Below are 13,431 nucleotides of genomic sequence, written 5' to 3'. Positions count from 1 at the left end.
AAATATTTATTGAGAAAGGGCTTAATAACAGTGAAGTTTGCATAAAATGATTACACGTTATTACATTCTAATAGGGGGTTAGTTGCATAGGTAATAGTTTAAGTTCTAAGCAAAATAACATGTTTGGAGTGTAGAGAAAGATGAAGTCTAATGTTTTTTTCCACCTCCAACCCAGCAATGAAACCATAGTGATTTAACAATATTTTAGTCAACAGCTCTAGAACTGAGCTAGTACAAAATACAAAACTACTCCGAGTAATATTAGACCGTAGATCAAGATTCGGTCAGCATATCCGACATGTGCAGTTCAAAGACTGAGCATAAAGTAGAGTTCTGTATAACGTGAAACCTTTCCTAACATAACGTACATGTAAAATATAGCTCACACCTTTTTACTGCCTAGCTTCCTGTTCAGTCTTCACCAACCTACATCCCTCTCACCTAGCTGAACTGGATCAGTTTTATAATAAAATTGCAAAGTTTGCAAAGGACAACTGTCGTTATATACCCATCTAAGTCAAACTGCATTGTTAGTTTGTTTCCTCGGCGCTTATCTCTCCGGGCCTCTACTGAAAATGGACATATATCCAGTTAGACTAGCCCGGTCAACAAATGTAAAAAAAATATATATATTAACCAATCACATCACTGTATGTTACTTCAGTCCAATTAATTGGATGAAACTATCTAATCTACTAACCGTTTCTCATAGGAATACTGACCACAGCATGCTCCATAGCCTACACTGATACCCTGTCAGTGTCACCAGTGAGTTATTAATCTGCTGTTACACAGTCTCAGTAATTTACAACTGGTTTACAAACATGCTGTATGTAATAGTCCCACAGCTGCAGGCCTTTTTTTCAGCTTTGCAGCAAAGGTTACTTCACCAGGCTAACAAGCAAACACTTATTAACCCACACTGAACCTCCAGTTGAGGAACCAGTTTCCAGAAGGGTCTGCATTACCAAATTGAAGCTTTAAATAGGTGAAGACCACAACGTCGACACATAATGATCAAAGTAGCAAAAGTACGAACTGCCATTACAGCAAATTTTTTCCCAGGGAAAAAAATTGTTTGGCAGTTATTGGAAATATGCCCTTTTCTCCATTGCAGAATGATCTTGGACTTGGTATATTTAGTTATGGGGTGGTACAGCCCCCCCCACCACATTGGGGGGGGTGTGGAGGGGTGAAGCCTCCCACTTTTATAAGGTTTGATAGTTTGTTGTAGTTTTGGTCGGCCGAGCGATATTTTTTTTTCCCCTGGGAAAGAAATCTCTGAAGTGGCCATTCGTAGTTTTGCTACTCCGATCATTATGTGTCGACGTTGTGGTCTTCGCCTGTTTAAAGTTTTGATTTGGTAATATAGACCCCTTCCAGAATTCTTGCTGCTTAACTACAGCCCTTTTATACAAGCAGTATTAGCAATTAACTAGCTAATACATTCAGCTGTATTGGCTGTAGTAATGGAGAATTTCTGATACGCCAGTCACATTGCATGCTTTTAAAGGTACAATCCATATCTTATTATACAAAAGATGTTACAAAATGTATATTGTGGTATCAAAAGAAGGAAGCAGAACTTTGTCCATAGCATAATGGGTCATTAAACCAGAAGGCAAAATAATAGTACATAGGTACAAATTCTTCTTCAGGACGTGAAATAAAAATAACAAAATCTGTCAAAGATTAACGTTTCTTATTTTATTTTCGGTGTGTTGACCCTCAGGATGTAACTGCAGTGTAAGTATATGCTTTAAGTCATATAACTGAGACGGATCTTACCACTGTCATTATCATCACCCCCCTTTTTCCATTTTCAATATGGGGTCGGGTTGTCGTGTCAACTGTTGCCATCTCTGTTTGAATTCAATGACACTCTCCTACCTTCTTTGACAGTCACGCCTGAGTGTCACAGGTCTTCTCTTGCCCAATCCATTCAGCTGTTTGCTGGATGCTGTCTTTTCCTCTCGCCTTATTCCTGTCTGTCCCAAATCTTCTTCTGCTTCTCTGCACACGGGCCATTTATATCATAATCCATTCTCTTTGACCTTCTCTACATTTGGAGCTACTTGGGTTTCGCCTGTGATGTCCACATTTCTTCATCTGTCTCACAGTGGGAATCCTGTTAGCCATCTCAGGCACTTCATTTCCATCATCTCTAGCTTCCTCAGATGTTCTGCCCTTCCTGCTGCAGGTTTCTGTACCATACAGTGGTACTGGCCACACCACTGTTTTATATTCCTTTCTTTTCATTTTGTTTGGCATTCTTCTGTCATAGACTGCACCTGACACTATGCCAGCCCCTCTGATTTTAGCTTTGACCTCTTCATTCACTTCCCTTCTCTTAAACAACCCCTCCCAGATACCTGAAGCTGGTGACCTGTTCCACCGTTTCCTCTTCTACTTCATTTCTCAGCTTCTTTTGATTTCCCCTCATTTGCTGCCATTACAACTGTCTTATCTGCTCTCCATGTTATCCCACGTGCCTTCAAGTTTACTTTCCATTCCACTGTCCTTTTATTATGTTTTGTAATACCACACCATCTAAGTACCATTCCACTATCCTTTTATTATGTCTTGTAATACCACACCATCTAAGTACCATTCCACTATCCTTTTATTATGTCTTGTAATAGATGAGTACCATTCCACTATCCTTTTATTATGTTTTGTAATACCACACCTTCTAAGTACCATTCCACTATCCTTTTATTATGTCTTGTAATACCACACCATCTAAGTACCATTCCACTATCCTTTTATTATGTTTTGTAATACCAAACCATCTAAGTACCATTCCACTATCCTTCTATTATGTTTTGTAATACCACACCATCTAAGTACCATTCCACTATCCTTTTATTATGTCTTGTTATACCACACCATCTAAGTACCATTCCACTATCCTTCTATTATGTTTTGTAATACCACACCATCTAAGTACCATTCCACTATCCTTTTATTATGTCTTGTAATACCACACCATCTAAGTACCATTCCACTATCCTTTTATTATGTTTTGTAATACCACACCATCTAAGTACCATTCCACTATCCTTTTATTATGTTTTGTAATACCACACCATCTAAGTACCATTCCACTATCCTTTTATTATGTTTTGTAATACCACACCATCTAAGTACCATTCCACTATCCTTTTATTATGTTTTGTAATACCACACCATCTAAGTACCATTCCACTATCCTTTTATTATGTTTTGTAATACCACACCATCTAAGTACCATTCCACTATCCTTTTATTATGTTTTGTAATACCACACCATCTAAGTACCATTCCACTATCCTTTTATTATGTTTTGTAATACCACACCATCTAAGTACCATTCCACTATCCTTTTATTATGTTTTGTAATACCACACCATCTAAGTACCATTCCACTATCCTTTTATTATGTTTTGTAATACCACACCATCTAAGTACCATTCCACTATCCTTTTATTATGTCTTGTAATACCACACCATCTAAGTACCATTCCACTATCCTTTTATTATGTCTTGTAATACCACACCATCTAAGTACCATTCCACTATCCTTTTATTATGTCTTGTAATACCACACCATCTAAGTACCATTCCACTATCCTTTTATTATGTTTTGTAATACCACACCATCTAAGTACCATTCCACTATCCTTTTATTATGTCTTGTAATACCACACCATCTAAGTACCATTCCACTATCCTTTTATTATGTCTTGTAATACCACACCATCTAAGTACCATTCCACTATCCTTTTATTATGTCTTGTAATACCACACCATCTAAGTACCATTCCACTATCCTTTTATTATGTCTTGTAATACCACACCATCTAAGTACCATTCCACTATCCTTTTATTATGTCTTGTAATACCACACCATCTAAGTACCATTCCACTATCCTTTTATTATGTCTTGTAATACCACACCATCTAAGTACCATTCCACTATCCTTTTATTATGTCTTGTAATACCACACCATCTAAGTACCATTCCACTATCCTTTTATTATGTCTTGTAATACCACACCATCTAAGTACCATTCCACTATCCTTTTATTATGTCTTGTAATACCACACCATCTAAGTACCATTCCACTATCCTTTTATTATGTCTTGTAATACCACACCATCTAAGTACCATTCCACTATCCTTTTATTATGTTTTGTAATACCACACCATCTAAGTACCATTCCACTATCCTTTTATTATGTTTTGTAATACCACACCATCTAAGTACCATTCCACTATCCTTTTATTATGTTTTGTAATACCACACCATCTAAGTACCATTCCACTATCCTTTTATTATGTTTTGTAATACCACACCATCTAAGTACCATTCCACTATCCTTTTATTATGTTTTGTAATACCACACCATCTAAGTACCATTCCACTATCCTTTTATTATGTCTTGTAATACCACACCATCTAAGTACCATTCCACTATCCTTTTATTATGTCTTGTAATACCACACCATCTAAGTACCATTCCACTATCCTTATAGTATGTCTTGTAATACCACACCATCTAAGTACCATTCCACTATCCTTTTATGTTTTGTAATACCACACCATCTAAGTACCATTCCACTATCCTTTTATTATGTTTTGTAATACCACACCATCTAAGTACCATTCCACTATCCTTTTATTATGTTTTGTAATACCACACCATCTAAGTACCATTCCACTATCCTTTTATTATGTTTTGTAATACCACACCATCTAAGTACCATTCCACTATCCTTTTATTATGTTTTGTAATACCACACCATCTAAGTACCATTCCACTATCCTTTTATTATGTTTTGTAATACCACACCATCTAAGTACCATTCCACTATCCTTTTATTATGTTTTGTAATACCACACCATCTAAGTACCATTCCACTATCCTTTTATTATGTTTTGTAATACCACACCATCTAAGTACCATTCCACTATCCTTTTATTATGTTTTGTAATACCACACCATCTAAGTACCATTCCACTATCCTTTTATTATGTTTTGTAATACCACACCATCTAAGTACCATTCCACTATCCTTTTATTATGTCTTGTAATACCACACCATCTAAGTACCATTCCACTATCCTTTTATTATGTTTTGTAATACCACACCATCTAAGTACCATTCCACTATCCTTTTATTATGTTTTGTAATACCACACCATCTAAGTACCATTCCACTATCCTTTTATTATGTTTTGTAATACCACACCATCTAAGTACCATTCCACTATCCTTTTATTATGTTTTGTAATACCACACCATCTAAGTACCATTCCACTATCCTTTTATTATGTTTTGTAATACCACACCATCTAAGTACCATTCCACTATCCTTTTATTATGTTTTGTAATACCACACCATCTAAGTACCATTCCACTATCCTTTTATTATGTTTTGTAATACCACACCATCTAAGTACCATTCCACTATCCTTTTATTATGTTTTGTAATACCACACCATCTAAGTACCATTCCACTATCCTTTTATTATGTTTTGTAATACCACACCATCTAAGTACCATTCCACTATCCTTTTATTATGTTTTGTAATACCACACCATCTAAGTACCATTCCACTATCCTTTTATTATGTTTTGTAATACCACACCATCTAAGTACCATTCCACTATCCTTTTATTATGTTTTGTAATACCACACCATCTAAGTACCATTCCACTATCCTTTTATTATGTTTTGTAATACCACACCATCTAAGTACCATTCCACTATCCTTTTATTATGTTTTGTAATACCACACCATCTAAGTACCATTCCACTATCCTTTTATTATGTTTTGTAATACCACACCATCTAAGTACCATTCCACTATCCTTTTATTATGTTTTGTAATACCACACCATCTAAGTACCATTCCACTATCCTTTTATTATGTTTTGTAATACCACACCATCTAAGTACCATTCCACTATCCTTTTATTATGTTTTGTAATACCACACCATCTAAGTACCATTCCACTATCCTTTTATTATGTTTTGTAATACCACACCATCTAAGTACCATTCCACTATCCTTTTATTATGTTTTGTAATACCACACCATCTAAGTACCATTCCACTATCCTTTTATTATGTTTTGTAATACCACACCATCTAAGTACCATTCCACTATCCTTTTATTATGTTTTGTAATACCACACCATCTAAGTACCATTCCACTATCCTTTTATTATGTTTTGTAATACCACACCATCTAAGTACCATTCCACTATCCTTTTATTATGTTTTGTAATACCACACCATCTAAGTACCATTCCACTATCCTTTTATTATGTTTTGTAATACCACACCATCTAAGTACCATTCCACTATCCTTTTATTATGTTTTGTAATACCACACCATCTAAGTACCATTCCACTATCCTTTTATTATGTTTTGTAATACCACACCATCTAAGTACCATTCCACTATCCTTTTATTATGTTTTGTAATACCACACCATCTAAGTACCATTCCACTATCCTTTTATTATGTTTTGTAATACCACACCATCTAAGTACCATTCCACTATCCTTTTATTATGTTTTGTAATACCACACCATCTAAGTACCATTCCACTATCCTTTTATTATGTTTTGTAATACCACACCATCTAAGTACCATTCCACTATCCTTTTATTATGTTTTGTAATACCACACCATCTAAGTACCATTCCACTATCCTTTTATTATGTTTTGTAATACCACACCATCTAAGTACCATTCCACTATCCTTTTATTATGTTTTGTAATACCACACCATCTAAGTACCATTCCACTATCCTTTTATTATGTTTTGTAATACCACACCATCTAAGTACCATTCCACTATCCTTTTATTATGTTTTGTAATACCACACCATCTAAGTACCATTCCACTATCCTTTTATTATGTTTTGTAATACCACACCATCTAAGTACCATTCCACTATCCTTTTATTATGTTTTGTAATACCACACCATCTAAGTACCATTCCACTATCCTTTTATTATGTTTTGTAATACCACACCATCTAAGTACCATTCCACTATCCTTTTATTATGTTTTGTAATACCACACCATCTAAGTACCATTCCACTATCCTTTTATTATGTTTTGTAATACCACACCATCTAAGTACCATTCCACTATCCTTTTATTATGTTTTGTAATACCACACCATCTAAGTACCATTCCACTATCCTTTTATTATGTTTTGTAATACCACACCATCTAAGTACCATTCCACTATCCTTTTATTATGTTTTGTAATACCACACCATCTAAGTACCATTCCACTATCCTTTTATTATGTTTTGTAATACCACACCATCTAAGTACCATTCCACTATCCTTTTATTATGTTTTGTAATACCACACCATCTAAGTACCATTCCACTATCCTTTTATTATGTTTTGTAATACCACACCATCTAAGTACCATTCCACTATCCTTTTATTATGTTTTGTAATACCACACCATCTAAGTACCATTCCACTATCCTTTTATTATGTTTTGTAATACCACACCATCTAAGTACCATTCCACTATCCTTTTATTATGTTTTGTAATACCACACCATCCATCTAAGTAACATTCCACTATCCTTTTATTATGTTTTGTAATACCACACCATCTAAGTACCATTCCACTATCCTTTTATTATGTTTTGTAATACCACACCATCTAAGTACCATTCCACTATCCTTTTATTATGTTTTGTAATACCACACCATCTAAGTACCATTCCACTATCCTTTTATTATGTTTTGTAATACCACACCATCTAAGTACCATTCCACTATCCTTTTATTATGTCTTGTAATACCACACCATCTAAGTACCACTCCACTATCCTTTTATTATGTCTTGTAATACCACACCATCTAAGCACCATTCCACTATCCTTTTATTATGTCTTGTAATACCACACCATCTAAGTACCATTTCACTATCCTTTTATTATGTTTTGTAATACCACACCATCTAAGTACCATTCCACTATCCTTTTATTATGTTTTGTAATACCACACCATCTGAGTACCATTCCACTATCCTTCTATTATGTTTTGTAATACCACACCATCTAAGTACCATTCCACTATCCTTTTATTAAGTTTTGTAATACCACACCATCTAAGTACCATTCCACTCTCCTTTTATTATGTTTTGTAATACCACACCTTCTAAGTACCATTACACTATCCTTTTATTATGTTTTGTAATACCACACCATCTAAGTACCATTCCACTATCCTTCTATTATGTTTTGTAATACCACACCATCTAAGTACCATTCCACTATCCTTTTATTATGTCTTGTAATACCACACCATCTAAGTACCATTCCACTATCCTTTTATTATGTCTTGTAATACCACACCATCTAAGTACCATTCCACTATCCTTTTATTATGTCTTGTAATACCACACCATCTAAGTACCACTCCACTGTCCTTTTATTATGTCTTGTAATACCACACCATCTAAGTACCACTCCACTATCCTTTTATTATGTCTTGTAATACCACACCATCTAAGTACCACTCCACTATCCTTTTATTAAGTTTTGTAATACCACACCATCTAAGTACCATTCCACTATCCTTTTATTAAGTTTTGTAATACCACACCATCTAAGTACCATTCCACTATTCTTTTATTATGTTTTGTAATACCACATCATCTAAGTACCATTCCACTATCCTTTTATTATGTCTTGTAATACCACACCATCTAAGTACCATTCCACTATCCTTTTATTATGTCTTGTAATACCACACCATCTAAGTACCACTCCACTATCCTTTTATTATGTCTTGTAATACCACACCATCTAAGTACCATTCCACTATCCTTTTATGTTTTGTAATACCACACCATCTAAGTACCATTCCACTATCCTTTTATGTTTTATAATACCACACCATCTAAGTACAATTCCACTGTCCTTTTATGTTTTGTAATACCACACCATCTAAGTACCATTCCACTATCCTTTTATGTTTTGTAATACCACACCATCTAAGTAGAACAACTTTGTTGATTTGTCCCCTCCATTCTTATCGCTCTGTTACCAGAAAATGTCCAGTTCTGAATTTTTCAGGTTGTCCCTTTGAGATAATGCCACCTTGAGCTAAAAGAGATTTTTAACCATGTCATAGTCCCGATATTCAGTCCTTTCTTGTCCATGAAGGCCTTTAACAGTTGATGTGCTAGCTGGCCTCAGACTATTCCAGTCCAGTTACTGCAGCCCCAGTCCTCCTCATGGGTATACCATTTGAAGGCCATGAGTTATACCTTGAGTCCACCCCAGATAGTCATTTAAAGTATGCCATTGCCTTTGTCTGTAGACTTCACACTTTCACCATTCCCTTGGCTGCAGCAGCAGTTACTCTACCATTGTCATTTTGGCACAACATGGACATGCTCCACACTCACAACACTAAATCCCAAGTCCATACATGCGACTGCTGCCTGTTATCCTCTTATAGCTGAGCAAATTTTGCTCAAATTTCAGGCAGGTAAAGGTAAACTTAAGATATTAGTTGATGTACATTTTTTTTCCAATTTTCACACTGCACCTACAAATATGGTATAAAATTATGCAGCAGCATCACTTTGTCCATAAACTGAAAGGGTTTGATAAAACAGGAAGCAAAATAGCAGTTCATTTGTGCAGACTCTTCTGTAAGACATGAAACTATATAGTAGACTCTGCATACCAATTTAGGCATAACTCAAAAACAAATTCAGGCTGCTTTCTTCTGGCTGGATTCTCAGCAGCGTATCTCCAGACTGTCTCACTCTCCTTCAGGGTGCGTCTATTTTGCTACACACTTCCCAGAATGGCTGTTCCATGTTCAAAACTCACCTTACAAAGAGAGAGAGAAATAGAGAGAGGCCATCTTCTGTGACCTGCAGTGCCCCACCCTCATCATTATACTAAATGGGCAATTGCTTTTTATCAGCATTCATCAGTCTTTAAAGGTTTATCTCTGCCTAACACAGAGACATGCATGTCTTTTCTTAAAGAACAACACATTTTCTGTACAGCAGTGTTTAAAACATTATGTACAAGACATCAGTTTTAAAACATATCACCGTAGCCAGCCTTAGGCATAGGCCAACTAGGTGGCCACCTAGGACACCTCTCTAGCCGGTACACTTTTCCAGTATTTATTTATTATTTTTTCTTTTGTAGTAAAGAAATGTTTTCTTTAAAATGCATTGTATAAATACAGGAAAAACTGAAGAGTTAGAGAAACTGGGAGGAAAACAAAGATAAAAGCAATCTGTATGGTGTAAGTAGACCAGGATGGGGGCTCCGGCTGAGGTGGGGGTTGGGGGCTCTGGGTAAGATGGGTGGGTGCTATGGAACCCATTTGCCTAGGGCACCTGTTGACCAAAGGCCATCCCTGCAGATCACAATACTATTTCCAGTATTGTTTAGAGTGCAAGTCTGGCTATCAAACCTGTAAATGGATTAATGCAATTAATTCATGTTTCTGTCTTCTTTTAAAAAAATACTGAATTATTCACCAGTAACAATAGTCTTGATAACGTGTTGGATAGATACAAATATGCCCCACAGCTATCATGTATGACCCTGCTAGATGTCGAGGTGACCAATTTTAAGTGCGTCTTCTTAAAGGTGTGTGTGTGTGTGTGTGTGTGTGTGTGTGTGTGTGTGTGTGTGTGTGTGTGTGTGTGTGTGTGTGCATATATATATATATATATATATATATATATATATATATATATATATGCATCTTCTTGCTCTTATGATTATATAATTACTACATTTCCTATGTTCGGAATTTTCAGTAAGAAATACAGGCATGGGTTGATTTCAGTAAAGCTTTCTCGATAGATAGTCACAGATGGAAATGCAAGCCTATGAGCGTTTCACAGATTAATGCAGCTCTTCTTCTTTTACGTAACTCTACATCTTTTCTTCAGTTTTTTTTTCTTGCCGAGTTTCACTTCAAATACAAGTTTGTGTTTCACATACAAGTAATGTTTTTAGTAGCTTTTTATGGAATGTAATTTTTATTTAGTAATGTCTGATTAATGTTATTTAAAATGTATGTGTTTTAAAGAAAAGCATATCCTAAATTAAGCTCACCACACTTGCTCACCTCTTATTGTATGTGTGGGTTACTAGTCTACAGTTTGGGTCAGACGTGGTGAGAGACCACAGAAATAACAGATCATTTGCCAGCAACAAGGTTGCCAGATTTGATCACAGTTAAATGTTACATTTACGAATCTACGTTCTTCCTGTCAGCAGACCAAAGTCACGTGTGCCCAACTTAGGTGTTATCCATCCTAGTACAATGCCCGATGCGGTACACTGTTATTCCTGGAGGTTTGACTGTTTCTGCACGTATAGACTGTACTGTGTGGAATTCATATCTCCTGTTAGGTTCATAGGTAGGTACTAGGCTATCTGCCCAAAGGCATTTATAAGCCTAGCCAGAATGTGTTGGCTTTCACCGCCCCCTCAGATTAGTTTCCAGTAACCCATTAGGCTTACCTTTCTGCATAGATAAACAGCATCATGATTTGTGCACTTTCGAATATTTGCACTATACTCCTCTCAAGCCAGTGTTGTTGAGCTGTTAGATGATGGTGTAGGTTTGGTGCACCTTATAAAGTGAGTTATGACTTTGTCAGCCATATTGTTTTTTTTTTTTACAAGCTGCATTGCATATCTGTAACACCTTCTCTTCCATTTTTGCCTTTCAGCCTACTACCTGCCTAAGGAGGATGGTGAGTTCTATCAGTTCTGCTACGTTGATAACCAAGGCGTTGTACGGGGAGCCAGCACTCCCTTTCGATTTCAGAACATCTCAGAGCAAGAAACATGTGATGACGATATCCTCGTTGTGACCACTCAGGTCAGGCTCCATGTATATATGTTTGCATTTGATTAGTTTGTGTTACTGTATTAATTCACTCGCACGTTTTCTGATAACCTGTTTAATCCAGTTTATGACCACGAGGGAACAGGAACTTGTCGCAGTAATCACTGGTTACAAAATTACTCTTGGATAGTACACCAGGCCGTCACGATACATGATGACACTCATGCACACATGGAAGCAACTTAGAAGTTCTTCCTCAAAGGCACCAAGGACACAAGAAGGACGTGCAAATTCCAAACAAGGTTTGCCAGCTGAGAACTAAACTGGCAAACCAAGCACTGTAAGACAGTAATGTCAAGTTCTGTGTCACTTTCCTGCCCTCTTGTAGGTTGGTACCTTCTGGAAAAGGGTTTAGTTGTGATGTCTTACTGTTCTGCCATGTTCAGTCCTGAGGCTTTCCTTTGCAGAAAGAAAATTAAGATGTTCAAACTTATTGCAGGAATCTGAATATTCCTTCCAATTCTCTTCATTTTTTTAAATGCCTGTTTATTTTTTCTACTGCACTGATAACAGCCTTGAATCTTTTACCAACTGATTGTTTTATAGAACAACACTGTACGTCATTGTAATGCACTGTGTGGGTTTCAGCTCTGAGATCTAGTTTGCAAACAGTTTTGGCCTGTCAGCAGTTGCTCTATATGATTTCTTTGAGTACCTTTGGGCTGTCAGCACATTATATTAAAACCATCACACACACACACACACACACACACACACACACACACACACACACACACACATATTAGTCGAGTTCTGCAGTCTGAATATTTTGCTTTAAACTGAAGTACCATCTGCCTGAGTCAATGGAAATTTGTATATAAGTTAATGTTCTCATAGCACTTGCTGACGATTGTTAATGTTCTCATAGCACTTGCTGACGATTGTTAATGTTCTCATAACACTTGCTGATGATGAGGGACTAAGGAGTTCTCCCCAGCGTTTTATCTGAAATGTCCCACAGGCTTTACTATTATAATAATGATGAACAAAATAATTTCTGACTTAAATACCAAACCACAACCACAAAAAAAAAAACGCAAAGCACAATGTCAAATCAGCTGAACAAATTCAGCTGATTCAACATTAAAATCAAACACATCACATGATGTTTGTGTAGGAGCACAGTTCAATTTACACTTTGGTAAATGTGCTAATACTTTACAAGAAAAAAATATTTTTCTGGCTTTTCTGTAAATGTCACAGACATCATTGATACTACATTTAAGTCATCTTAAAATGTAAAGTAGTATAAACAGCAAACATTTAACGTTTAAAGTGTAGCATTTCAATGTGTGATGCTGCTTATGTAAATTTGTCAAAAGAGGTGACAACTGCTTTTGAACCATTGACTGATCTACTTGCTCTGTTTTGCTATGAAAGGCATGGTTACATTGGAAGCAGCTGTGAATCAGTGTAAGTTCTCTTCCTCTCTGCAGTAAAGACAATGGAAAATAGTTTCACACCTCTCTGTCTTATTATCACACCACTTTGTCT

The 13,431-nt window shown here is 36.1% G+C and overlaps 1 protein-coding gene across 1 annotated transcript in view; it reads left to right on the top strand.

The window, feature by feature from the left end:
- The window catches only part of CALCOCO2 (calcium binding and coiled-coil domain 2), a 997,525-nt gene that overhangs the window by 367,167 nt on the left and 616,927 nt on the right, over positions 1 to 13,431 (top strand). Inside the window, exon 4 of the mRNA XM_044055399.1 lies at positions 11,759 to 11,910. Within this exon, the coding sequence (XP_043911334.1) occupies positions 11,759 to 11,910 (152 nt within the window). The remainder of the gene's footprint in view (positions 1 to 11,758; positions 11,911 to 13,431) is intronic.

Source organism: Protopterus annectens, chromosome 13.part0 (genome assembly GCF_019279795.1).
Source record: "Protopterus annectens isolate FY-2018-M chromosome 13.part0, PAN1.0, whole genome shotgun sequence".
NCBI classification, from domain to species: Eukaryota; Metazoa; Chordata; order Ceratodontiformes; family Protopteridae; genus Protopterus; species Protopterus annectens.
This window is presented reverse-complemented; position numbering and strand designations above follow the sequence as displayed.